Source organism: Phytophthora sojae (genome assembly GCF_000149755.1).
Source record: "Phytophthora sojae unplaced genomic scaffold PHYSOscaffold_3, whole genome shotgun sequence".
NCBI lineage: Eukaryota > Oomycota > Peronosporomycetes > Peronosporales > Peronosporaceae > Phytophthora > Phytophthora sojae.
In genome coordinates, this window is record NW_009258117.1 from 1917373 (window position 1) to 1941597 (window position 24225).

General features: G+C 53.7%; 8 protein-coding genes across 8 annotated transcripts; 6 read left to right on the plus strand and 2 right to left on the minus strand.

Annotated features, from left to right (window-relative positions):
* Positions 1 to 643: 643 nt before the first annotated feature.
* On the plus strand, positions 644 to 2077 carry PHYSODRAFT_496191 (hypothetical protein; the record flags this gene model as incomplete). Its single annotated transcript, XM_009524230.1, has 2 exons — positions 644 to 1672; positions 1736 to 2077. 2 exons carry the CDS (start codon positions 644 to 646, stop codon positions 2075 to 2077), a joined length of 1371 nt encoding a protein of 456 aa, XP_009522525.1.
* A 5056-nt stretch (positions 2078 to 7133) lies between these two features.
* Positions 7134 to 7642, plus strand: PHYSODRAFT_327991 (hypothetical protein; the record flags this gene model as incomplete). The annotated part of the gene is made up of 2 exons (XM_009524231.1): positions 7134 to 7474; positions 7549 to 7642. The coding sequence occupies 2 exons, from the start codon at positions 7134 to 7136 to the stop codon at positions 7640 to 7642; spliced, it is 435 nt and encodes a 144-aa protein (XP_009522526.1).
* A 733-nt stretch (positions 7643 to 8375) lies between these two features.
* On the plus strand, positions 8376 to 11039 carry PHYSODRAFT_490643 (hypothetical protein; the record flags this gene model as incomplete). The annotated part of the gene is made up of 3 exons (XM_009524232.1): positions 8376 to 10292; positions 10357 to 10442; positions 10514 to 11039. 3 exons carry the CDS (start codon positions 8376 to 8378, stop codon positions 11037 to 11039), a joined length of 2529 nt encoding a protein of 842 aa, XP_009522527.1.
* A 305-nt stretch (positions 11040 to 11344) lies between these two features.
* Positions 11345 to 11683, minus strand: PHYSODRAFT_298211 (hypothetical protein; the record flags this gene model as incomplete). Its single annotated transcript, XM_009524233.1, has 1 exon — positions 11345 to 11683. One exon carries the CDS (start codon positions 11681 to 11683, stop codon positions 11345 to 11347), a length of 339 nt encoding a protein of 112 aa, XP_009522528.1.
* Positions 11684 to 12810: 1127 nt separating this feature from the next.
* PHYSODRAFT_298212 (hypothetical protein) lies at positions 12811 to 14912 on the minus strand (the record flags this gene model as incomplete). Its single annotated transcript, XM_009524234.1, has 6 exons — positions 12811 to 12999; positions 13041 to 14335; positions 14368 to 14411; positions 14476 to 14672; positions 14726 to 14863; positions 14907 to 14912. The coding sequence occupies 6 exons, from the start codon at positions 14910 to 14912 to the stop codon at positions 12811 to 12813; spliced, it is 1869 nt and encodes a 622-aa protein (XP_009522529.1).
* A 2055-nt stretch (positions 14913 to 16967) lies between these two features.
* PHYSODRAFT_490483 (hypothetical protein) lies at positions 16968 to 18650 on the plus strand (the record flags this gene model as incomplete). Its single annotated transcript, XM_009524235.1, has 1 exon — positions 16968 to 18650. One exon carries the CDS (start codon positions 16968 to 16970, stop codon positions 18648 to 18650), a length of 1683 nt encoding a protein of 560 aa, XP_009522530.1.
* A 254-nt stretch (positions 18651 to 18904) lies between these two features.
* Positions 18905 to 19372, plus strand: PHYSODRAFT_298213 (hypothetical protein; the record flags this gene model as incomplete). Its single annotated transcript, XM_009524236.1, has 1 exon — positions 18905 to 19372. The coding sequence occupies one exon, from the start codon at positions 18905 to 18907 to the stop codon at positions 19370 to 19372; it is 468 nt and encodes a 155-aa protein (XP_009522531.1).
* A 2325-nt stretch (positions 19373 to 21697) lies between these two features.
* Positions 21698 to 22183, plus strand: PHYSODRAFT_254830 (hypothetical protein; the record flags this gene model as incomplete). The annotated part of the gene is made up of 1 exon (XM_009524237.1): positions 21698 to 22183. The coding sequence occupies one exon, from the start codon at positions 21698 to 21700 to the stop codon at positions 22181 to 22183; it is 486 nt and encodes a 161-aa protein (XP_009522532.1).
* Between the last annotated feature and the right edge of the window lie 2042 nt (positions 22184 to 24225).

A 24225-nucleotide genomic window follows, 5' to 3' on the forward strand; every position in this document is an offset into this window, starting at 1 on the left:
TGACTTCAAGTCATAAAGCCGTTTGGTCTTTCGACCGCAGACAGCCTCTCGCGAGATCCGCCTCGGAGCCTCGCTCCTCTCGTGCTGCTGCACTGCGTGCCTCCGCACCTTCGCGAACGCAGGCGCCCGCGCGCACACCCTCGACGCCTTCCAGGCTCTCGGTGTCCGAGTACTTCGCGGCGCACCGCCAGAAGCCCTAGCTCCCCTCGAGCATCAACCCACCAGATCATGGATCCTAGGGAACTCTTTGGTGAAGAGGGCGAGGTGGACGAGTCCATGCTGGGTTCTCCGAACCGAGGAGATGCGTCCCCAGCCACGCAACGCTCCCCGAGCCGCCGCGACGCTTCGCCCACGCCGTCGACACGCCGTGAAGAAGGCTCGCCAGCCCCAGTTGGCTCTCCGAGCCGTCGCGACCAAGAGCCGTCCACCTACAGAGTGCGCTGCGCCGTCGAGGGAGGAGCCGCGGCCACCGCTGCGAACTCCGAACCCGTTCCCTGAACGCTCCTCCGGTCTCTACGAGCTGCGCGCGCTGATTGAGCCACGGTATTCGCCGCCTCGTGATGAGGACGTGCCCCTGAGCCCCGTCATCTCCAACCCTTTGGCCGAAGCTCAGTGCGAGCTGGTTGCGGCGCAGATGGCTCCCATGCGCTCCCAGCGCCCCGAGCTGCGGCCTCTGCTGAACCCCAGCACTGCCGACTGCGGCTTCCGGCCTCGCGACCCCGCGGAGGCTTGTCGCCGAGCGTTCCAGCAGTCTCTCACGCTGCACGCCATTGGGCCCTCGGCCCGTACTCCGGAGGAGCTCACACTGCGTACGTCTCTGCGAGAGCGACTCCTCACTCCACTGTCTACGACTGTCGCGGAGTATCGCGAAAGGCTGCGGCTGCAAGCCCAGCAGAAGTCCGTGCCCGCCATGCGGACGTACCCGGTGGTACTTAGCCCGGGGAAAGACTCATTTGAGTACGAAGCTCAGTTCGAGTCTTGGGCCGAGCACAGCCGGAAGCTTGGCTCCATGGATGCTCTCCGAGCCAGCTTCAGTGAAGTGGATGTTCGCATTGAACGCAAGCTCCGCTTCGATTTTGCGAAGGTCCGAGCCAAGCGCAGCCTCTCGGCGCTCGCCCAGCCGCAGACCCAGTTTAGCGCTGCGCGCTTCGCTCCTTCGAGCACTCCAGCCGCTCCTTCCCGCGAGGGAGTGAGCGCTGTGGCTCAGGGTCAGCCTCGGAGCAATGTGGCTGACCCAGCAGCTCCCCAGCTTATTGCCGGGAAGCGCGGGACGACCGGCGTGCCGGCTTTGAGTCCTCGGGGAGCTGGTGATCAAGCTGATCAAAAGTGTCCACGACGTCTGGGCAATCTTGGCGGAGGGGCACCTCAAACTCCCATGAGTTCTCGGAGTGAGGGTACCCTCGCCACTTCACAAGATACTGGTTTTGACCCCGGCACCGCCGCTTCGCCAGGAGGCGCTCCACATGGTAATGTAGATCCCCATGCTCATCGAGCAGAGCCGGTGGAGGCCGCTGTGGGGCCCTATGCGACTCAAGGTGAGCTCTTGGAGGCGCGGCAGCAGGCGGGTCGCCTTCGGGATCATATCCATGACGTTGATGCGCGTCTGGGCCGGACTGCCACCGAACTCGACGAGCTCGCCGAGCGGACCCGATGGATCGAGGTGCCTCGAGAGGTCTGGGACCGCCTTGGGGCCCTGGAGGACTGGGTGCGATACTATCGCGATTGCGATGAGCAGCGTGGCCGGGAGCTCGGGGAGCTACAGCGTCAGCAGGCTGTGCTCCAGGGTCAGCTCGACCTCCTGGCCCGCATGCAGGCTCCGGCTGCTGCGCCTCCTACGCCGGAGGTGCCGCTGGCACAGCGAGAGCCGCAGGCGCCGATTCTTCCGCCTGTGCCTGCGGTGCCCGCGTGGATGGTCGCGTCCTCGCCGCCTGCGACTGCGCCCTCGACGACCGCGACCTCCGCGCCTGTGACCTCGTCACCCTCGGTGCCTCCATCTGCATCTGCATCGGGTCCTGGTACAGCTTCAGCAAGCCCACGTAGAAGACGGGGTGCGTCCGCACCTTCTTCGGAAGTTTGAGAGTGTACGCAAGGCCCTTCTTGGCCACAACCTTGAAAGGCCCGATGAAGCGCGGGCGCAACTTCGTCTTGAAGACGGCTGACACTGCATGTGTAGGTAGGTTCTTAGCATTAAGCAACACCAGGTCCCCGACCTCAAAACTTTCAACATTGCCTCTGCCCCTGGCATCTGCATGTTCCTTTTGCTTGTCTTGGCTTTCAGCCATTGTGTCACGCACATGTCGTAAGACACTCAAACGCGTCGACAAGCAAGCGTCAACCTGTTTACGAACAGTAGCCGGGCTGACATCGGCTAGCCGATCAGCAAAATCGGCTTCTCCTCCCCCACCAAGCCCGAGGCCACCAAGTGGCGGCGTCAGCGGGACGCGGGGGTGAGACAAGCTGTTCACGTATAACGGCGTGTAGCCTGTCGAGGCGTGCACGGCGTTGTTCAACGCAAACTCAACGAGTGACAGCATGGCGCTCCAGCGCTTCGGCGTTTCGGCGCAAATGCTGCCGAGCACGTCCTCGACGACGCGATTCACGCGCTCTGTCTGATCATCGGTCTGCGGATGGTCCGCCGTGGACATGTCCAGCTTGGTGCCAAGCACCGCAAAGACCGCGCTCCAGAAGTTGCCCGTGAAGCGGGGGTCTCGGTCCGAGACAATCGACTCAGGGAGTCCGTGTTGTCGAAACATTCGGTCCAAGAACAGCGTAGCTGTACCTTTACCATCGATGGTATCCGGCACAGCTGCAATGTGAGCCGTCTTGCTCAGCCGGTCCACGAAGACCACGACGCCTGTGTTGCCCGCCGCGTCCGCCGGCAGGTCAAACACAAAATACATACTCATGGATTTCCAGCACAGGCAAACTCGCCAACGGCGCTGCAGCATGAGGTGACGACTTCACTCGCTGACACGTCTCGCACGTGCGCACATAAGTGCTCGTCCACTTGTACAACTTCGGCCACCAGTAGTGGGTGCTCACCGAGCTGTAGGTCTTCTCACGACCAAGATGACCGGCCAGCGGCGTGTCGTGGGCATCATAGAGGATGTGATACTTCAGATCCTCATCATGAGGGATACCCACGCGGGGCGTATCCTCGGGGCCGGTGTTGTAGAACAACAGGCCTCCATCGAGGGAATAACAGTGGAGCCGCGCTGACAATTCCATGTCCGAGTCTTGAAACTCCTTGCTCCCCAGAGCCTTCTGCAACGCGACACAAGTGTCATCCTTGGCATAAGCCGTTCGGATCAGATCCGAAAATGACGAAGTCAGGGTCGTTACATGAGCCAGCTTATAATCCGGCCTGCGCGACAGCGCTTCCGCAAGGTGCCAGGCTTGTACTTCACCTCGAAGTTGTACTCCGCGAAGAAGGACAGCCAACGGGCCATTCTTTGCGAAAGGTGAGGCGACTGAGTCACAATGCGTAACGACGCATGATCCGTGTAAATCACGAACGGCTGAGAACCCAACAGGTGTACCCTGAACTTGACGAGCGCATACTTCATCGCAAGTAGCTCTTTCTCATGGACAGGATAGTTCTTCTCCGCAGCCTTCAGCTGGCGAGATTCGAACGCCACCACGCGCTCGCACCCCTCGGCGTCTGCTTGCAGCAGTGCACAGCCGATGGCAAAGTCCGAGGCGTCACAGACGACACTAAACGGACGAGCGGTGTCTGGCAAAGCCAGAATAGGCGCATGAAGGAGACTGCCCTTAATGGCCGCGAACGCATCTTGATGCTCGGTGTCCCAACACCACTCCGCATCCTTCTTCAGGAGATTGGAGAGTGGCCGAGCCATCTCAACGTAGTTCTCGCTGTACTTGTGCAAGTAATTGGCCAAGCCAAGCCACTTGCGAAGATCCTTCTGGTTCTAGGGAACCGGCCAGTCAACAATGGCCTTGACCTTGACCGGGCCGGCCCTCAGGCTACGCTTCCCAATGAAGCACCCTAAGAAGGGGATCTCTTCCGCTCCGAAGATGCATTTGTCAATGTTGGCGTACAACTTGTTTTGACGCAAGCATTCGAGCACAGCACGCAGGTGCTCCACATGGTTCTCCATATCAGTCTTTCCGTGCTCCGCACGACTGTGGGCAAAGATGTCATCGAAGTACGTTTGCGCGTACGCCCGATGGGGCCTGAAGAGCTGCGTCACAAGACGATTAAACGTAGCTGGCGCGTTCGAAAGCCCTTGGGACATCACCAACCACTCCCAGAGCATGCCGCTTGGAGTACTCACCGCAGTGAGAGGAATGTCGCTCGTCCTCATGAGCAATTGGTAATATCCATCGACCAAGTCGAGCGCACTGTACATCGTACATCCTGTCATGTTGTTCTGAAGAACATCCTTCCGAGGAATCGGCGTCTGCGCCGAAAATGGTAGCGGCATTCAGCTTGTTAAAAGCATGCACGATACGCCACTTGGCATTCGGCTTTCTGACACAGAACGTCGGCGTAGAGTGTGGAGACTTACTCTCACGCACCATGCCCGCTTCGTGCTTCGCACAGAAGAACGCATCAATGACGTCATACTGATCCTTCGGCAAGGGCCACTGCCTCGTCACGCAGTACTTCGTTCCCGGAAGGAAATCGATTTCGTGTCGAACACCTTGATCCGGAGGTAGCCCCGAGGGCGGTTCCTTCAAGACCACGTCCTAGTAATCCTTTACCACTTGATACAAGGGATCCGCCGGGTCCTTCAGGATCGCCGATCCGCTCCGCGCATTCAGCGCCTTCTTGGTGTCTTCCAGGACAGCTTCATCCAGAAGCGAGGACGAGTTCAACTCTTCTTCGGGTCGTATGACCACTACCTCGGCCAAGTCTCTGGCCTTCAAGGCTTCGCCGAACTCGGCCAAGGACATCTCGTTCAGCTCCAGGAGAGCAGACAGTGAGGGTCGAGGTTGAAACCTCCGTCGACGTCGCCCATCACTCCGTTCACGAGTGTATAGAGCTGCTCGCTCTCGCGTGGAGCCTCACCACTCGACACGCCCTTCTCGACTCGTGAGATCGCAGACGCCTTGCGTCTCGCAGTCAGCGCTTTGCGGCGCTGCCTCCTCTTCATGGAAACCGTCCGCACTGAAGAGCTCCGTGATTTCGCGTGCGTCTTGACGCCAGGTGTCACCACCTCGTTCAACTCCTGGGGAGCTCCAGTGTCTTTACCGACACTCAGCGAAGAGCTGCACGATCCGCAGCCTCCACTCAGTGGATTACGTGCCACTCCACGATCTTCATCCGGGCAAAGCCCCATCTTCACTCGACTTCCTGTCGACCGCGCCTTCACCAGCACGCAGCAGGGCGTCGCCCTCAGACGCACACCCGCTCAGCGGAATCCGTGCCGCTCCACCTGCCGTCCGCGAACCACGCTCGGAGCGCTCGTTCTCGACACACTCAGTGTCCACCAACTCGGAAACTCCGATGTCCAGCTCATTGGCCGACCCGGTCCAGTGCTCGCGCCAGAAGCGCTTCTGCTTCCTAGCAGAGGTGGGTTCATGACTCGCCAATGCTCCGCCAGGAGAGAAATGCGTAGCACCAAGGGTCTTCGACCTCCAATCGATCCAAGGCTCATAGCGTTCCAGCCACGCCATACCAAGGATGAGATCATATCTCGAATCGAGATCTAAGACTATCAAAATCCAAAACCGATTGCCATACCAAGGATGAGATCATATCTCGAATCGAGATCTAAGACTATCAAAATCCAAAACCGATTTGCACTTCACGAATTTGTTTTTGCTCTTGCCGCATTTCACCGCTACATCGAGAATTACGCCTGGAAAAGGTGTAGTTCAAAAATACGGTCGTAATTTGAGATTTCACCTTCTTTTTTACTTGGTTCTTGTATGTGTGATGAGGTGTTCCTGTATTCGTCGCAGTAGTCAAAACAGTCCCTTGTATGGTAGCCCCGCCTTAAACTAGACTATCAGGAACGTTTAAACAAGTCGCGTACGTGTTGTATCAGTACAAATAACGTAGTTTGTCAGTGTGGCATAACTCGCAATTTGCGAGTCGCAAAATTGGCTAGGCAAGATGGTAAAACGGAGGTATTCATATCAACCTCCAAATTGGCATGTTAAATCGGGCGGCAAAATTGTTGAAAACCACAATAATTGTTATTCTAACAAAATGCACAATTATTGAAATCGGGTCTATGTGATATTGAATATTCCCAATAATAGGTTTAGCAATCACGGCATCAAAAGTTTTGCAAAGATGGCCCTGGACCTTCGCAAGTTCGTCTTGAGAGCCAAAACCGAAACGAAAGACAGCGTGTTGCTGTCGCTGTGTAGTGCAGCAAGTTGGCGGTAGATGATCGACTTAGAGTATGCTGTCAAAGTCTTGTCGATGCGCCTTCGAGCCGACGCATTGAGCCGGATGTATGACTGGGCTATAGGCGCCGACTACCTGTCGCTCGCTCGAATCTTGTTCGAGGGCTTAGCCCACTCGCTCGCTGCTGGCAAGATGCCGAGGTTTTTCGTATCGGACTACATTCATCCAAGTGAGAGGGACACGAATGTATACGCGTTTAAAGAACTCGAAATACTGGATGGAGACGCAACGCGTCCAAGGCGGGCGAGTACTTCCAGCCACTGATATGGTGGAGAGACAGTCCTGCTTCGACGTATTGGGCTCCTAATTACCACGACTTCCCGAACATTGCCCAGCATTGCAAAAATCGAGCCTCGCACGAGCTTGGGCAGGGACGCAGTGGCGTATCTTCAGGTCGTCAACACTGAAACCCACAACATCAACGCCTCGCAGTTGGAGGACATGAATCGGATCTTCTTCCCACCCCAAGTCGAGCGAGCTGGATTCACGGCACGCCCAACTCTACTCGTCTTATGCCCCAACAAGGCTGCATGCAGACGCATGACCTTTACGACTCCAGAGCAAGTTGCCGCCGCGCGAAAGATGTGCCGGGTGTGCGTTGGCTTTTGCACGCAATTGCCCACAGCCTAGGCGCAACATATGAACTTCAAGTTGGATTACGTTGCACATCTCCACCATTAATAATTCCATACGCAACTTACTGACCATTCCTGCGCACATACTCAACGCCAGTCACTTTTTCCAGCTCAACATGGCGTCCACGTCCGAGTCTACCGCTGCGGCTCTGCAGCGCTACAGCGCCTTTGTGGAGGAGGTTCTGCGCCCGCAACTCAAGGAGACGCTCGCGCACCGCGACGCGCTGGCGCAGGAGGTGCAGGAGTACTCGGAGCTGCGCGAGCTGCTGCAGGAGCTGGCGGCCAAGCCGGACGAGCCGCTGCACACGCTGCTGGACGTCGGCGAGCGCTTCCACGTGCGCGCCAAGGTGCCGGACACGTCGCTCATCACGGTGGACATCGGCCTCAACTTCCACGTGGAGATGACGGTCCCAGAGGCGCAGAAGTTCGTGCAGAGCCACCTGCTGCACTTGACAGAGTACGCAATACGTGGGGGGGGGGGGTAAGTCACTAACTTTTAGGCTTATTAATTGATCCATTTGGTGGCTGCAGGAAGCGCAACAAGTGGCAGGAGAAGGCGCGCGAGGTGTCGGAGCATGTGAACCTCGTCATCGCCTCCATCCAGCAGCTCGCGGCATTGCAATGAGGCACAAATAAACTCTAATGAACGAACGAATGACTAATGATAACAGCTATTCTCGACACTGTAGTGCTATTTGAGGGTGGCAGTCTCAGGTGTTAGTTAAACTGGTGACCAAGTGGAGTGTCGGTAAATTAAGCGCGCAGGCCCAGCCTCCATCTCGGCACAGTTGGATGACGTCGTGATGGAGCGCTCGGCGTCTTCGTTCTCCTCGCTGCCGCCGTCGATCTCGACGTCTCGGTCTCCGCTGCTGCCTGTGAGTGTCAAGAAGTCGCTTGTCGCTCGGACGTCGCCCCTCCCGTCGTCGTCTCCCCCCGGTAACCAGCAGAGCCACAGGCACGCGTCGAAGCTGCTGACCTCGCCGAATGCCGTCTCCAAGCGCGCGCCTCTTGTGATCGACACGAAGGCTCCTCCAGCTCACATCGACAATGGCCGTCGCAAGTCTCGCCCCACCACTGCTGCGGCTGTCGTCCTCTCCTCGACAGAGACAATCAACGCCATGATCGGCATCCCGGAGAATGGCGAGCGTGTCCAGCAGCACCCCCGACCTGAAAGCGCTCAGCCGATTCCAGGTCGGCGGCCAAGCTTCACTGGGTCCATTGCCCCATTGGGGTCGACACACTCCCCGTCACCATTGACAGGAGGAGGAGGTCACCACAACAGTGCCTGGTCGATTGCGCCGTCGTCGTCAGTGATGGTCTCGTCGTCCCGCTGCGCTGGCTGCGGAGGGTACGCCGAGATGTGTCTGTCCTGCTTCACGCAGTTCAAGCAGAAGGACGGCGCGAGGTACAAGACTCAACTGGTCCAAGCTGTAGACTCGCTGTTCGAGAAGGCGACGACACGCGCGTTCACGCGCATGGCTGCAGTGGTGCTGCAGTGGGTCTTCCAGGCATGGAGAGCTGCGGCCAGGCGGTCGAAGTGGAAGCACAGACTGGCTGAGCGCATGCTCCAACAGAGCCGCATGCGTCGACTGTGGAAAACGTGGCAGGTCTTCCTCTACGAGCGGAGAATTGTCGGTGCCATGTTGTATGCAGAGTCCCAGCAGCGAGAAACCAACGAGAAAGCCAAGGAGGTGGCGAAGCTTCATGGCGACGGCTTCGAGCGTGAGTCTGCGGCCCGTGTACACGAAGCACTGCATCGAGATACTGTCAAGAAGCTCGAGGCTCAGCTCGCAGCTCTGAAGGCGTCGTCACTGGCCAAAGACCGCGAGTTGCTTGAGTTGCGCAAGGAATTGCGAGAGAAGCACGCACTTGTGGATTCGTTGCAGACGCAGGTCATAGATCCGTGTGAGATAGAGAGGATGCGAGTCGAAAGCTCCGAATACAAGAAGGCCAGCTTCCAACTCGTGGGTGCGCTAACACACACGATGGAGGCCCAAGTGGAGGTGCTGACCTCAAGCGAGGGCCGCCAGAATCTCAGCGAGATCTTCACGCGCGATCTACTGCTCGCGATCGATAAGCCTGAAAACGCGGCGTTCTATAACCCGCTGGTGGATATGGAGAGCGCAGCCTCGGCTTCCAGTGCCAGTGGCGAAGCAACCAGCAACAACTTCATGCTGGCTTATGAGGCTCCGGTAGATCGAGCGGACGTGATTCTAACCCAGTGGGTGAACTCCCTGGTCGCTCGACAACCGCATGACTGGCTGGCAGCGCCTCGTATGCAAAACTTCCATTCGAGCCTGAACGACGGCAAGATTTACGCTGTGATCACTAAGCTGCTGCACGCAGCCATGTGCCGAACGCGACTTCGCCGACCTCCAGGTGCTACCGTGTCACGACTCGAAGCCACGTCAGTGTTGCGTGAGAACGGCGAGGATCTAACAGAAATTGCGATGGAGAGATACCTGGAGCATGTGCGTCGCGAGACTAGTGTGGAGAAACGGTTGGAACTCATGATCAACACGCTGGGTCAGGCAATGTGGCTGCCTCTCGGACTGCTCAATACCAAGGATATTCGTGCTGGCCACGCCGAGTTCAACTTTGCAGCACTTACCTATCTGTTTGTCACATTCTCGCCGTGTCTTGCTCCAGACTACTACTCATTGTGCGCCGAGCTGACACAGCAGCTGGAGGCGGTGAAGTCCAAGTGGCGCGAGCTTCAGGGCGACAGTATGACTACAGCTGCAGCTTTGGCTACGGGGTCCGACTCGAGTACGGGGGAGGAGATATCCATGAGCATGCGCGTGAAGCTGGCACTATCGCAGACACTTGAATTGAAGCGGCGTATCGACTCGGAAGACGTCAAGTCACGTGAGGGTCATTCTCTCTGGGTCAAAGCCGAACGCATTGTGATGAGGAAGTGCTTCCTGTCCTACGCACGACTGGCACGCGGTAAAGTTGGCGTCATGTCGAAGCTGGATTCATCTCTGGGCGATGAGAACGAGGCGTTCGCAAAGATCCCCAAGCACAAACTACAGGACTTGGCGCTGCCATATGAAGACTTTACGTGGGAAGCCAAGCTACTGCAGAGTTATCTGGTGACGATCTATTGCGACCTGGCGCGAATTTACCGCAGCTATGCTACCCGCTCCGGTGTCATCAATGATACGATCAACGTCGGTGAGTTCACGGAGCTGCTGGCCGAGTGTCATGTGCTAGAAGGAAACATGACTGCGGCAGACCTACAGAACATCATCCGAGCCTTGGATCCGAAGAGTGTAAGTAAGCCCTTTCAAAGGAGTCGTGGTGCGGGTGCTGATCCTTCTGGAATGTATATAACAGAAAACTGTAAACGCACATCGCGCTCTACCTCCCATTGAGTTCCTGGAAGCGCTCATCCGGGTGGGACGTAAGAAGTATCCTGTCGAGTACGTTGCACACTTGTTTTGATTGAGCTTTGATTATCTATTTACGCGGTCTTTTGCTTCATGGCCCCCAGAACAAACCGTGTGACGATCTCCGAGGCATTTTGCTTGTTCGTCGACAACTTCATTCTCCCGTTCGCGTTCCGTTCTGATGCCGATTTGTTCCGACATCAGCTCGATGATGCAACGATTCGTCGGCTTCTCATCAAGTACGCGGGCGACCTGAAAAACCTCTACGATAAATATGCCGTCGAGGACCCAAAGGCGAAAAACAAGTCGGAGCGAGTCACCGCCTTCACCTTTAGCCAGTGCCTGCTGGATCGTGGAGTGCTCGACATGACGCTAACATCGGGCAAGATACTAGGGATACTCAGCAAAGTCTTGAGGACGACGAAGGGAGCGGGGCCATCAGCTCCTACCGACTCCTTTTTATCTTCAAAAGGTGGGCGTCGAGCTGGTGAAGACGACGATGTCACGTACCCTGAGTTCGAGGAAGCACTCATCGCCGTCGCCTGCCATAAATTTCCCGACCCTTATATCTCACTAGAAAGCCGAGTAGAGAAGTTTTTCTCCGTGTACATACGCGAGCGGAGAGGCTAATGGCCTTCAGTAAAGCACTCAAACATGGCCCAAAACAAGATGTCAACGTGAAGCTACTGTAAGCTTCAGTCTGGCTATCGGAAAAAAGCAAACGACACGTAAGGTCGATCGGATGATGGCTTCGTATCCCCAGTGCCTCCGCAGCGCGTTCCAGTATTTTGATTGTATTCGCGAGAGTAGAGTTGCTGTACTCGGTCAGTCAGTGGGAGCGATCAGTGCCAGACATTTTTTTCAACAAGGGCCAGCTATATTCCATTCAGCTCTTACTCATGCTTCGTCTAGAATCAAATGACACGTGGTGGAATTTAGGCCTGCTTCTCGTCAGGATATCCACCGTTGTTGAGCCGCCCGTAGTAGATCGGCCCACCTGCAGGGGTGGGTGTCGTCGCTTGAGGTGTGGGCGTGGGGTAAGGATATCCACCGTTGTTAGGACGGCCATAGTAGATCGGCCCACTGGGAGGCGCGGGCATCGTAGTCGTGTTTTCACTGGGTGCCGTCGCTTGAGGTGTAGGCGTGGGGTACGGATACCCCCCATTGTTTGGTCGCCCGTAGTAGATTGGCCCGTTCGCTGGGTTGGCGTCGGAGGCCAATGCGTCGGAGGCCAGGGCCGCTAGGACAACCCCGACGGTTGCGAAGAACTTCATGTCTTCTGGAACACCGATTGAGAAATGAGGAGCCCGGGCATGCCATCCTTCCTTGAGCGACACAGAGCCAGTGTTTTCTCACTCTTGTGATGTGTAAATGATTACAGTATCCGCAATCTGTGACTGGCAGTCACTGACTGCAAGCTTACTAAGGTGCTCACTCTCACTGAGTCCATTCGGCAACAATCTGACAACGAGAGCACTTCAGTTTATCACGGATTACGGGGAGCAAGCTACATGCACATGTACAGGGGTCGGCTAATGGGGCATTTTGAGAATCGTACCCCCACTAGGGCTTCGCGGGGGCTGGGATAGCTCGTCTAGACTTGTCCGATTCGCATTGCAAGCGACTTCGGCGCGCCGCACATGCGGTGCACAGTCGCTCTCTGGACATGGATACTTACCCCATTCAATATGATAATGACATCAAAATTCAGTAGGCTTGCGTGGGCGACAAGGATGCGAATTAATAGTATAGTTGGACTAACGTGCTGCTATTGTTGTTGTGTGTTGTTGCTGTGGCAGGCCCATGGTGAGCTACAGCTGAGGGATGGTGACGGCTTTCGGCTTTCGGTGGCTCTAGCTTTTTTTCTTTACTGACGTCGGCGAATGCGTCCAACAGCTGATTAATGTGAATGCAATGACTATAGTTTTGTAAATGCAGTCCGTCTTCACTGTCGCTCGACACTTGATGACTGAAACTGTTGTAGATGACACGATCGCACCACCAATACGGCCCACCAGCCAAGTTGGGAGGTCTTCCTTGTCTTAAATTAAAGGCCTTGAAGGAACGACTGCGAACTCATATAATAGAGGGTTTCAGTTAATCACTCCTTGAAGGAATGAGCCGAAGAGAAATTGGGCGAAATCAAGGAATGATTTTCATAGGGGGGGGGTTATCGGAAGGAATGGGCTCAAGGAATGAGCTCATTCCTTGGGCTCATCGTTTGAAGAAATGATTCACTGAAACCCCCTAATATGCAAGGTATCTCATCTCATTTACTGACAAAGGTAAAGAAAGAAAATATGGCCTCAGCGTGCGGGGAGTTGGCTGTGCTGTGCGATTTGTTGACCGTTGGTTGCAAGAAGAGCGATCCCCTGCTTACTCTTCCAGAAACTTGCGATCCTTACTTGTGGGCTGACACGTCGTAATCAACTTCAAGCGTTTGTACCTCAGCTTCGCAGTTTTCAAACTCGTAGCCAGCAATGGTACGAATAGCCACTGATACTGAGGAGGAGGAGGAAGATGGAACTTGAATGACGTTCTCCTTAAATGCCAGTGTTGTCACAGGACGACGAAAATCCGACAGTTGATCCTTCGGAACAACAAAAAGAGCTCGATTTTCTTGAGCTTCACGTCTTGCTGAGCGATGAGTTTGCCCAAAAACTCAATAAAGTATCGATGGTCGTAGCGGTGGTAGTCGGCGCGTGTAACTTGAACAAATCGAACCAGTCGGTTGGGCATATCCACGAAGACAGCATCGTACCCGGCTTCGTTCCACTGCACCGGGGTCACACAAATGGCGTATTCAAGGTCAATATCAATAGAGGAATTGCTTGGATCGAAGAAAACAACGTCTGATCGCTTCCATACTCCCCCTCGTAAAACGCTAAACCGCTCCTGTTGAAATCGGATATCTTCTGTCTTCAGCATTGAGAGGAACCACGCTTCAAACAACCATTCATCCATTGGCGGTGTCACACGGCGCGCAGTTGCTATCTTCTCCAGGATATCGAAACCTCGGCTGACAGCGATTTGTCGAGCAATATAGGCACTCAGCAAGCAAGTCTCATCATCGCCGAACTCACGACGATAAATTGCCAGCAAGCTTTCGATGACACCAACGTTTCGCAAGTGACTAACTGCGTCATCCAAAAAGGTCACCGCGTTGTCTACCGAAACGCCAAACATCAGTCGAGCACTGCCGCCAGCAATACAGTGCTTCATCTCTACTGATTGCCGCCTCTCTAGCAGTGACATCCTCTCAACTGGTGTTGCGGTTGCATATCCTGATTCAGGAAACGAGGGGAACGCATCCTTCACACTGTTGAAAAACGTTTCGTCTTGGGCTGCATCTCGGTAATCCTCCAAACTCCACGAGCCCAGTAGAAACCTCATGGCGTCGCGCACTTCCAGTTCCAGTTTGTTTCCCTGCCAGTCCGTCTCATCCAGTTCAAACATCTCTTCGTCCTCTCCTTCCTCAGAATTTTCATGATCGGGAGCTGGAATTTTCACTCCGCGTGCAGCTTCTTCAGTAATAGTGACAGTGCCCGGAATATCGTGGGTCAGTTCAGACCGGTAGTCTCCACCGAGCCGAACCGTAGAGCATACAAACACAAGCCGGTGCTTGATAACGTCGTCATCTCGCCACTTCCTGCAGACGAAACCCGCGTCCATCACCTCGTTCTCTCTATTGTCGTATCCATCGAGAAAGACAATAGTCGTCACTTCGTTGGATGTCTCTCCTAACAACAGCAGTAGCTGGGTGGTCAGCGTCGTCATGTCCAGAGTGCACGTGACCTTCTCGCCCCCACGCAGCCACACACAACGCGCGACACCGTAGGTGCTAGACAGATGGAGCCAAATCACATCCCACTGCGACGGCTTCAAGGCGTACGCAAAAGCCAACGCGGTACACGACTTCCCAGTGCCTGGCGGGCCAACAGTCCACAGCAGAGCGTACGTCCGGATGCAACAGCGATAGATTTTCTTCTACTGCTCCAGCACCTGTGGGCGACAGAACAACGTCAGGGGTTTGTCTCTGTGGTCCATTCCCGAGCCAAGCGTGCACGCTCTAGGTAGCTCAAGCGCTCGGGTCTCGGCGCTAATAGAGAGCTGAACACGAGCTTTAGGCACTGTCCATTCGATTTCCATCGGCCTCAACCAGAGCATTGTCGGCAATGCGAAAGATGATCGCGGTACAACAACAATGAGCGCGTGATCTTCATCTTCTCCCAAGCCAGTAAGTTCATCCGAGACCTCAGAGGCCTTATGTCGTTCTCGAACTCATTTTGGTTCTTGAAAACTCGTAGTTGACTCACAATGAGTCCAGCGCACTGGGTCAGGTCCTTTGCGTAGACCTTCGCACGAAAACCTTGGACAGAGTCAGTGGCGCCGGTACGTGGCACTGAATCTGGTGTCGTGTCGGCAAACGGACCGCCCGTTAGAGCATCGATAAGCTGGTACCAGATGTCGTGTCGGCAGATATTCTCGACGACCAACACTCATTTTTATTGACTACATTCGTGCAACACCGGTACATAAGCGTGCCCGTACATGTACTTCGAGCATCTCCACCGGTGCTTAGTATGTCAATTCTCGGATGTATAGCGTGTTCACTTGATTCAAGACAGTCGTCGGGCTTTCGACTTCAAACCTTCGGCAGACTTCAGAGAAGTTCAAAGGGTCATGATCGTTTCCCCTGGCTGGTTTACACTTTCTGCTGTGGGGCTTCCACCGCCCGTCTCCGTTTCGGGAGGTTTGTAGCATTGGGATCCCCTCGAGGAAGACACTAGGGATGTAAATGACTTGCTCAGCACAATTGCGAGCAGCGTGGGCCGTTGTAGTCGAATAATATCTCCTCGAAGAAAACTATAGTCTTTCTGGACGTTTCACTTAACAGCTGCGGAAGCTGGGCGTTCAGCGTCGTCACGTTCAGAGTGCACGTGGTCTTCTCGTCCCCACGCAGTCACACACATCTCACAACCCCACCCGTGCTTGAAAGATGAATCCAAATCACATCCCATTGTGACGCATCTAGTGAGTGTGCTACAGCCAACGCCGTGCACGATTTCCCCGTGCCTGGCGGACCAACGATCCACAGCAGAGTAAACGTGCAGATGCAGCACCGATAGATCTCCTTCCACTGCTCCATCATCTGGGGGCGACAGAACAGCGTCAGAGGTTTGTCTCTATGATCCATTCCCGAACGACCTGGCCGTTAGGCCGACCCAGCGCGGAATCACGTCGATGTCGACCCACAAGGTTGTGTGTGGTGCCAGCAGTGTAACCAGCTACTGCAAACCACCGGACGGAACCACGTTGAACGGATCAAACATCATCTGGCCAAGCGCTGCTCTACCAAGTCCAGCACTACCTTTATAACAGACGCCTTCCGCCCCCAGCTCAAGAGTAACACGACCAAGCAGTTCCAGGACAAGCTGGCGTGGTGGGTGTACAGTACTGGCATGCCATTCTACAAGATCGGGCACGCCAGTTTGATGGAAGCACTGCAGCTGGTGCTGAAGTACCAAGCCCAGACCAGCTGGCCACCATCTTGCTCGATCGGGCTTACACGAAGTCGATCAAGGTTCTCACACTGACGCTGGCTGGCAAGATCGTAACGCTATTCACGGACGGATGGACGGACATCAATGGCCAAGCTGTTGTGAACTACGTCGTCGTGTGCGGTGATCTCACGTTTTCCCTCGAGTCCGCCTACACAGGCACTCAAGCCCATGCCGTTGAGTTCCTGACTGCTGACGTGAAGCGTGTCATTGCCAAGTACGACTTCCTGGAAGTTGGGGCTGTGGTGACCGATAATACCAACGCCAACCAAGCCACCTGGAAGATTTCCAGGTGCGTTGCTGCTCAACAGGCTTACGGACAGACCCCTCTGTCGTCCGCAAGCTCTCTTTTGCGTCGATGTCATCTGTTATGCGGACTTGGGTCGAAGGGGTTTTCGAGGAGGCGAACGCATGCTGTAACGTTATCAGTCGGTGTACGGAGGCAAGCACCCTATCCGCCGCGCCCAAGAGTGAAGTCCCTCCTTCCTGGAGGGGATCTGCTCTCGGTTACCTTTTTTACTACCCTTATTTCACCCTGACCGGAACTTTTACCCGGAACTCTTTTTTAGTGAAAAAGAGCGCATGTTTTCAATGACCTGAGAATAACCCGGAGAAGATATATTTGCCAAGTTCATGCGGGCATATATATCATCTACATCGCCATCTACCCTAAGAAACTATTATTATCCAAATCTCTCACAAAACTATACTTATCCGCAGCATTCTCGCATGGGAAGGCCCCATGGGAAGGCCCCATGGCAATACTGGTAAGGCAGCAGCACATACCATCTTCCTGCTTTCCGCACAAGCGCAGCTCCCTGTTCAACCACAACCAACTCTCGAGACGTCTAGATGACCCGCCAGGGCACCCAGCAAAAAAAAGAAGCGCTCCGTCCGTCGCAAGGTCGGCAATGATGCGAGTGGGAACACTCTCGAGTTGCAAGCGCTGTCCCTTGATGATCCATCTGACCAAGTCCAAGCTGCCGGTGATCACATGATGCTACCCCCTGCTAGCCAGGAACCCATGCCACGAGCCAAGAAAAAGCGAGGGTCGAAAACGATCAAGATCTACAAGGGCTTTCGATATTGCAAGAACTGGTACTCGAAGAAGCACATTGCATATCGCTGCAGTACTTCGAAGACTTCTGGCTGTAAGGTCACGCTCAAAGTAACCCCGGCCGCTATTTGGTGGGTGGAGGGTGAACACACGTGCCGTCCGGTCCCGGTATTGAATGGGCAACTCAATGATGAGACCGACGCAATGAAACGAACTACAGATCAGCTAGCAACCCAAAATCCAACAATGCCAGAGGGCGACATTTGGGAGCAAGTATGCGAGGCGTTCTACGGTCCCGATAGAGATAAGCTGTTAAACGGATTGACAGAGGAGCAAGTTATCGGGCGTATCCGTCGCATTCGCCGCCGATACTACGGTGGTGATATTCACGGAGTTGTGGAAGTCCCTCCCTTCTCCAAAGTGAAAGACTCAGCCATCCCATTCTTCCGGTTCCATTTGGTAACGGCCCACCCCGATCCTAAGAAAGCACCAAGTCGTGTGCTAGGCTGGGCTCATCCTGCGCTGAAAGAGCTCCTACTCTACAACAGCGTATCTCTTTTCCTCGACGGTACTTTTCGATCTGTACCACGAGGATTTCGCCAGTGCTTGATCTTAATGGTGGATGACCCAGCGCGTAACCTGTTCACACCGGTATACTTCGTGCTCTGTACGTCCCAGACTGAGTCCATGTACGACGATATCCTGCATCTCATCTACCGCGACACCGGCAAAAAGCTCAATCCTGCAGAAATTGTATGTGATTTCGAGTTTAGCCTCGTCTCATCTGTTCAGACCCGGTTCCCGAACGCTGAAGTGGTGGGCTGTTTCTTCCATTTTAAACAAGCCATTCGCCGGCGACTGAAAGACGAGCGCATCTCCGACGACGAAGTGACTATCGCTATGGAGTCTAGCGTCTTGGACATTCTCACTGTAATTGATCCAGACCTCGTCGATCCGAAGGGCATCGCATGGGTGAAGCAGGAGATCAAGCAGAGGTGCATCGCGAACAATTGCCCATACTCACGCCGTGAGTGGAAAAGTTTTTGGGTTTACTTTAGAAAAACCTGTCTTGAGCGATACTACATCACAGAGTGGAATGTGTTTGGTATCGCCAATACTATCGTGGCGCGCACAAACAACCCCTTGGAGAGGTTTAACAGGGAGATGAACGCCGCGTTCAAGCCCCACCCCAAGCTTCGACACTTTGTTTCTACAATTGCCAAAATTTCAACTGCTTACGCGCAGCGGCAAGCCAACATCACGCGCGGTCTACGCAAGAAGAAACAGCGTCCACCACGCATTGAGTTGCCGGCTGCCCCCGACTTAGCATCATTTGAAGTTCCGCCTGAGTCGGAAGATGAAGGTGACTATGATGAGCTTGGCGACCTGTCCGACGGCTCCGTCGAATCAGCTCGTAGTGGCGAAGCTGATCACTCTTCGGAGGAAGATGAGCCATCCCGAAATGCGCAGTCGGCCGAAGACGTGCAGCAGGAAATTGATGAGCACGCTAACACTTACAACTTCTTTCTTGACTCGGACAGTGACCATGATCCAGATGAAGAAAATGGCGTGGAGGAGTGGTCATTCCAGCCCTCAGACTGCGATCATGCTGCGACGCGCTGAATCGTCGAGCTACGCACCTGCATAACTCAACACACACCATAACTTACATTAAACACTGCTATTAAATATCACTTCAATGCACACTCTTGCTTTACCCGGATATTTGGCCTGACCTGGTGTTTTACCCGGGAAAAAGGTCCGGGTAAAAGTTCCGGTCAGGGTGAAATAAGGGTAGTAAAAAATCCTACCTCTGCTCTCTTGGCTTGATGGAGCTTCATAGTGACCTTCAAGTTTTTAGAGACCAGAAGGAGTACATGAGCGGTGCGGACCCTCTAAGACCCTTGACTGAAATAACTGGCTTAGGTGAAGACGAAGACCGTGCCCTCATCATCGAGGTGCCAAGACCGGATCACGATTCAGGGACGATTGTCGGGTCAAATCTGCTGGAAGTTGTCTGGACGCCATCGGAAGCTCGTCCCCAGATTGCTGCTTTTGATGCCGAGACCCGAACCCTTCAAATACCTGTGGACTGTGTCTTCTCGCTCGATGGATACGTTAAAACTTTGCCTGTGGCTGGCCTCAGTCAGTGGGACCGAAACTGGGCCGACGTCTTTGACAACGAGACCGGGGACGTTCTGGCGTTGTACAGTACAACTCGAGGGAAGCAGTCCACAATGCAAGCTAATCTCGGGGTCCCAGGGCCTACAGTTATGAAATACTTATCGGTTGCAGGACACCAACAGTTGAACAAACAAGCAAACAAAGAAACATACCTGGGGTAGACATAATTGGTCTATAGATGTATAATAGACATAATAATATTATATTATGTCTATCCCGGTTACACAACTACAAAAATATGACATATTATGTCAATCCCAACTACAAAAATATGCCTGGAGATGAACGCGTAGTGCGGTCACTCGATCCATCATCAGGCGGATGCCATTCGGGACAGGGCTGGAGCTTGGCATGGCGTGCGGGTCGTGGCTTGAGGACAGAGTTGCTTGATCGAAGATTCGAAAGTGAGAGAAGATGTCCGGCTAGAACTACTTGCGAATGCGAATACTTGATTAGAAGTGCGAGGACTTCGAACCAACCATTTCGTAGCCAGCCCAGCTTTGGGCCTTAAATTCAAAAACTAATTGACGACAATTCAAAGAATTGATAAGAGCGTTAGGGGTCAATTATCCAATTAGTCCACCCACCCTTTGTCAGTGTTGATCCCCCCGGCGATTTTGAATTTTCGGGATTTTCCGGAACCCTGGCGGGCGCTGACGTTGGCCGCCATGCTTGGGGTGTATTGAAAATGTTAGGGGATGTCGCACCACCGATTTGCACCGGATCGGACCTAATGTGACCGTTTGCCACCGAATGTGTCCCGCTTCGTGCTGCTGTAGCACGCTTTGGGCGGCTCAAAGCTTCTTGACAACCTTCGTAGGGCGCGCTCGATCTACACGGAGCATGGTATGTAGTTTAGAAACCCTACTTTAGTGTGGGAGTCACCCTTACATAGTGCATCTTCAATACAGTGAATAACTGCGTTAAGGGCTCTGTTGCGAGGGCCTACGGCTTCAATTTAGTGTCAGGAGGATGCATTCGTGCTCTTTCCTCTATTGCTACTATGTACTACTGAAGAATGCATTGCGTAGCGGGCCTAGAGGACGTGCAACTAGCGCTATCACGCAGCAGTCGCTTTGCGTTCACATAATATGTATGATTCATACATGTATATGTCTCCTTGTTTGCATCTAGATCATCGGATAGCGCGGACTTCATTCCTACTACAGGTGAATACTACTAGGCAAAGGGCCTGGACGTATACGCCGCTCGCTCCCATCGTTCAGGTCGTCGGAGATACCAATGAACCTGAACATCCAAGCCTACTCTGCGTTCACGATACCTCGCAAGTAATACATTTGTGCAGATACTCCTAACTACGTCAAATTACAGTCTGATAGTGTCCTGACAGCCTTCCACGTGCTTCCGCCGGCGGCGGAGATTGTCGGAGTTCGGGTGCAAATGTCGGAGATGTCGGGGCCTGGCGGCCCCAACATCACCGATAAGTCCATGCTTGTGCGAGTGCTAGCGAAAGTTGTGTACGCCACGCCACGTCAGCTGGTGGTGGTGTGAGCCACCTCATTTCAAGCCAAGTGGCTAGCGCCACAAACTGGATGGTGCATTTGGGTGGAGTGAGCCACCGACTGTACCATGAGTGCGGATTGGTGAAAATGAACTTGAGGTGGATAGGCCTGCCCCAAAGGCGTGATTGAAATGGCGTGGCTCCGGCGCTCGGTGCAGTCGGGCTCTCTGCGAAGGAGGGTTTGGCAGTGGTTGGCTCCAACGTCTCGGTTTTTGATTCCTTTGCTGCTGTTTTGGCGCTGTTTTATTCGAATTTTGCGGTACGGGAGTTGATGCAACATCTTGTTGTAGAGCCACCTGGAGACACCGTCTACAAGCTCATAAAGATTGCTTATTGCCATCCTAACTCAAAGACATTCTTCCATGGGTGCGTGTGCCACGCCTTGCACCTCCTGGTCAAGGATATCGTCCTGAAACTCAAGTGGGTAGACGCGCTGCAAAGCGGGTGTAAGACACTCGTGAGCTTCTTCAGGAAGCATCACAAGATGTGGGCCGATCTCTCTGCTCGACTCAAAGAGCAGAATCTCCGCCTGCTCGCTAAGCCTGGTGACACAAGATGGGGGTCTTTGCTGGCTTGCTTCTCAACAGTGCTAGCCGCTGAGGCCGTGCTGTTCACATGTGTGTCTGCGCGCGGGTTTCTCAACGCAAAGACGAAGAAGCAGAAAAAGATTCGGCGAGAGGTGTCCGACTTGGTGACATCCTCCGACTCTATACCACGGCTGAAGAAGGCGATCGCTCTGCTGAAACCAATTGATGCAGCGCTCAAGCGTTTTGAGAAGAACGAGACGCCAGTGTCGGAGGTGTATCAAGTCTTCGTCGACCTTCCAGCAGATCTGAAGGCAGCTGGCCTCACTGCTGTGGAGTTCAAGATTGTGAAGCCTTTGGTGGAGTCAAGGTTCGACTTTATTTAGGGCGACGCCCATGGCGTCGCTTATCTCCTTGACCCACGGTACACAGGCGTCGACATGGAAACAGAAGTACGCGGCGCGGTTGAAGAGTTTTTGGTGCAGTGGCATGGCGCGGAGAAGGGCGACGCAGTCATCGTGGAGCTTGCTGCCTTTTATCGGCATGTTCGGGACATCAAGGCGAGCCAACCGCGACAGTGGAAACTGCTATGCGAGCGCAATATTCCCGTATTCGACGTTTGGTGCGGATTAAACAAGTTCCCGCTGCTGCAAGACATTGCCCTGCGGCTGTTCAGGTGTGCTGCGTCTAGTGCTGCCTCCGAACGCAACTTTTCGGCGCACGCATTCATCCACTCCAAGCTTCGGAACCGCTTGGTACCCGAACGGGTTGAGAAGCTCGTGCACATTTTCTTCAATGCGAAGAACATTTGCGATGAAGACATTGAGCGCTATTCGCATTTGGAAGATCTACTTAGAGAGGCAGATGATGAAGAAGACACCGAAGAGACCGATGCGAACCAGAGCGAGGACTATGTGTACTACTAGATAGGATGCATGAAGAAAGCAACTAAAGACAATCTAATTGAACTCAAGCTTTCGTTTCTTCACAGCCATGATATTGCTCCGTACAGCACGGTGGAGTTTGCCGATCCATCGTAGCAAACAGAGTTCGCGGACAGAACGTTGCAGAACGCCATGGCTTTTCAGCCCCCTATATCATACTACGCGCGCTACCAACAACTGCAGTGCAAAGTACCAAAGTACAGCGGGGTTTGTCTGCATACTTCGGCCCGTAGCCCCCTTTGCTGAAGAAGGAAATTCAAGAGTACGACCTTTGCGAATAGGTGCTCTGATTGATATTGATAGCCAGATTGATTGACCTAGCTTGATTGAAGTAGATGGACGGGTGATAGATTGATGGGTGGGTGGCTTTTTAATTTATCCATAATAAACCCACCCCAAGCCGGCTCTGGGTGGATGGGTGGTATTAACGGAATATTCCAGACCCATTTTGCCCCAGGCCAGAACCCTTCATAGTATGAAGGAACCCCCTGAATTGTTTCTCGAGCTTCTGGTACACTGTCGCGCGAAAAGCTTGGACGTTTCGAGCGTGGGGAACTGAATCTAGTGGAGCATGCAAACGAAGTGCGTGTTACAGCATCCACGAGCTGGTATCAAATGTCGGCCGACATTTGCACTCCACATCGCACCGCCGTGCCGCCGCCGCACTGCCGCTCTCCGGCAATTTCTCAATGATGGTGAGGAGGATATTTTCAGCCAAAGATTCATACTTATCATGTATGGAATGAATCGATTTAAATAGGAGTTCAAATATGACAGAACTTTTGATATTGCATTTCAGCAATGCCCTATTCCGATATAGCGGGTATTAATACAAACGTCGGGAGTTCTGTACTGTACACCGCTCCAACATTGTACCCACCGAGAGCAGTGGCCAACTGCATCCTGATGTGGCGCGGTATCTGCCACGCGTGGACCGCCGTTCGAGTCCGAGCCCAGTTGCTACGTCGAGAAGATCGAGTTCGAAGTCCATGACTACGCGCGTTGGCAATGATGAGCTTGAGCGGTTAATTTTGAAGTGCTTACAGGCATCCTCGGTCGTATTACATGTAGGCACAAGCTGCCGGTGTCGCAGTCCGAGCCGCTGGAGCACACCAAGTCATCGTACAAACCCTGGATAGTTCATACTGTGCATGTCCATGAATGCGTTATGTTTGACATTTTGTGCTAATACTGTTGTGCATAGTGAAGAGGTCCATGGCCTCTCGAAGTAATCCCAGACGCCTTCTACCTCGGGACTCTGCTCGCCAATTGGAAGCTGAATGTGGAGATACGTTATCTCTGTGTTGCCTCGGGGGGGGGGGGGGGGGGCTCCACTTGGAAATTTGACGGGGTGTCTCGCGTAACCAGCACAACGTAGAAGTTTCATGTTGAATAGGAGTACATCAGTGTGAATTGAAGAAATTGAAGAATAGTACGTCAGCTGTATGATATTATTCGACTAGTGTTTGATAATACGATGGCAATCCGCTGGCGAGTCCAATTCGAGTAGCTTTTGGAGGTTAGTGTCCCTGCAAATACCTATATCGGCTCTATCGGAAGACCACTAATTTGCTCGAGTTTCAGCGACAAACCCCAGACACTGCCGCGATGTTCGGTTTCAACACATTGATCCACGGTTTTGCTGCGTCGTCGGGTATTGCGTAAGTGACAGCAGGATTCGCTTGGAGCACGATTTCAGATTTAAATGTAAGGTAAGGTGCCAGTTGCGTGCCTACAACCAGTTCCGTGCCTACTTGTTTTAGCCAATTAGCATCTTCTCCTTGTTAAACTCTCGTAGTCTATTGGTAGATTTTTCCAGCGTCACATGCAATTTCCGATGAGCCTCCTAGGATTTGCATAGCATACAAAAATGCTATCAAAAAGAGGCAGGAAACTGGCAGCTCACTCCAAATCAACAAGCTTTTCAAAACAATAACAAGAAGTTCTGCAAAATTTACACGGACCAGCGTGAAGTACATAAATTCAGCCCAATCGCGCCAGATTTAGCGGTGCAATCAGATTTC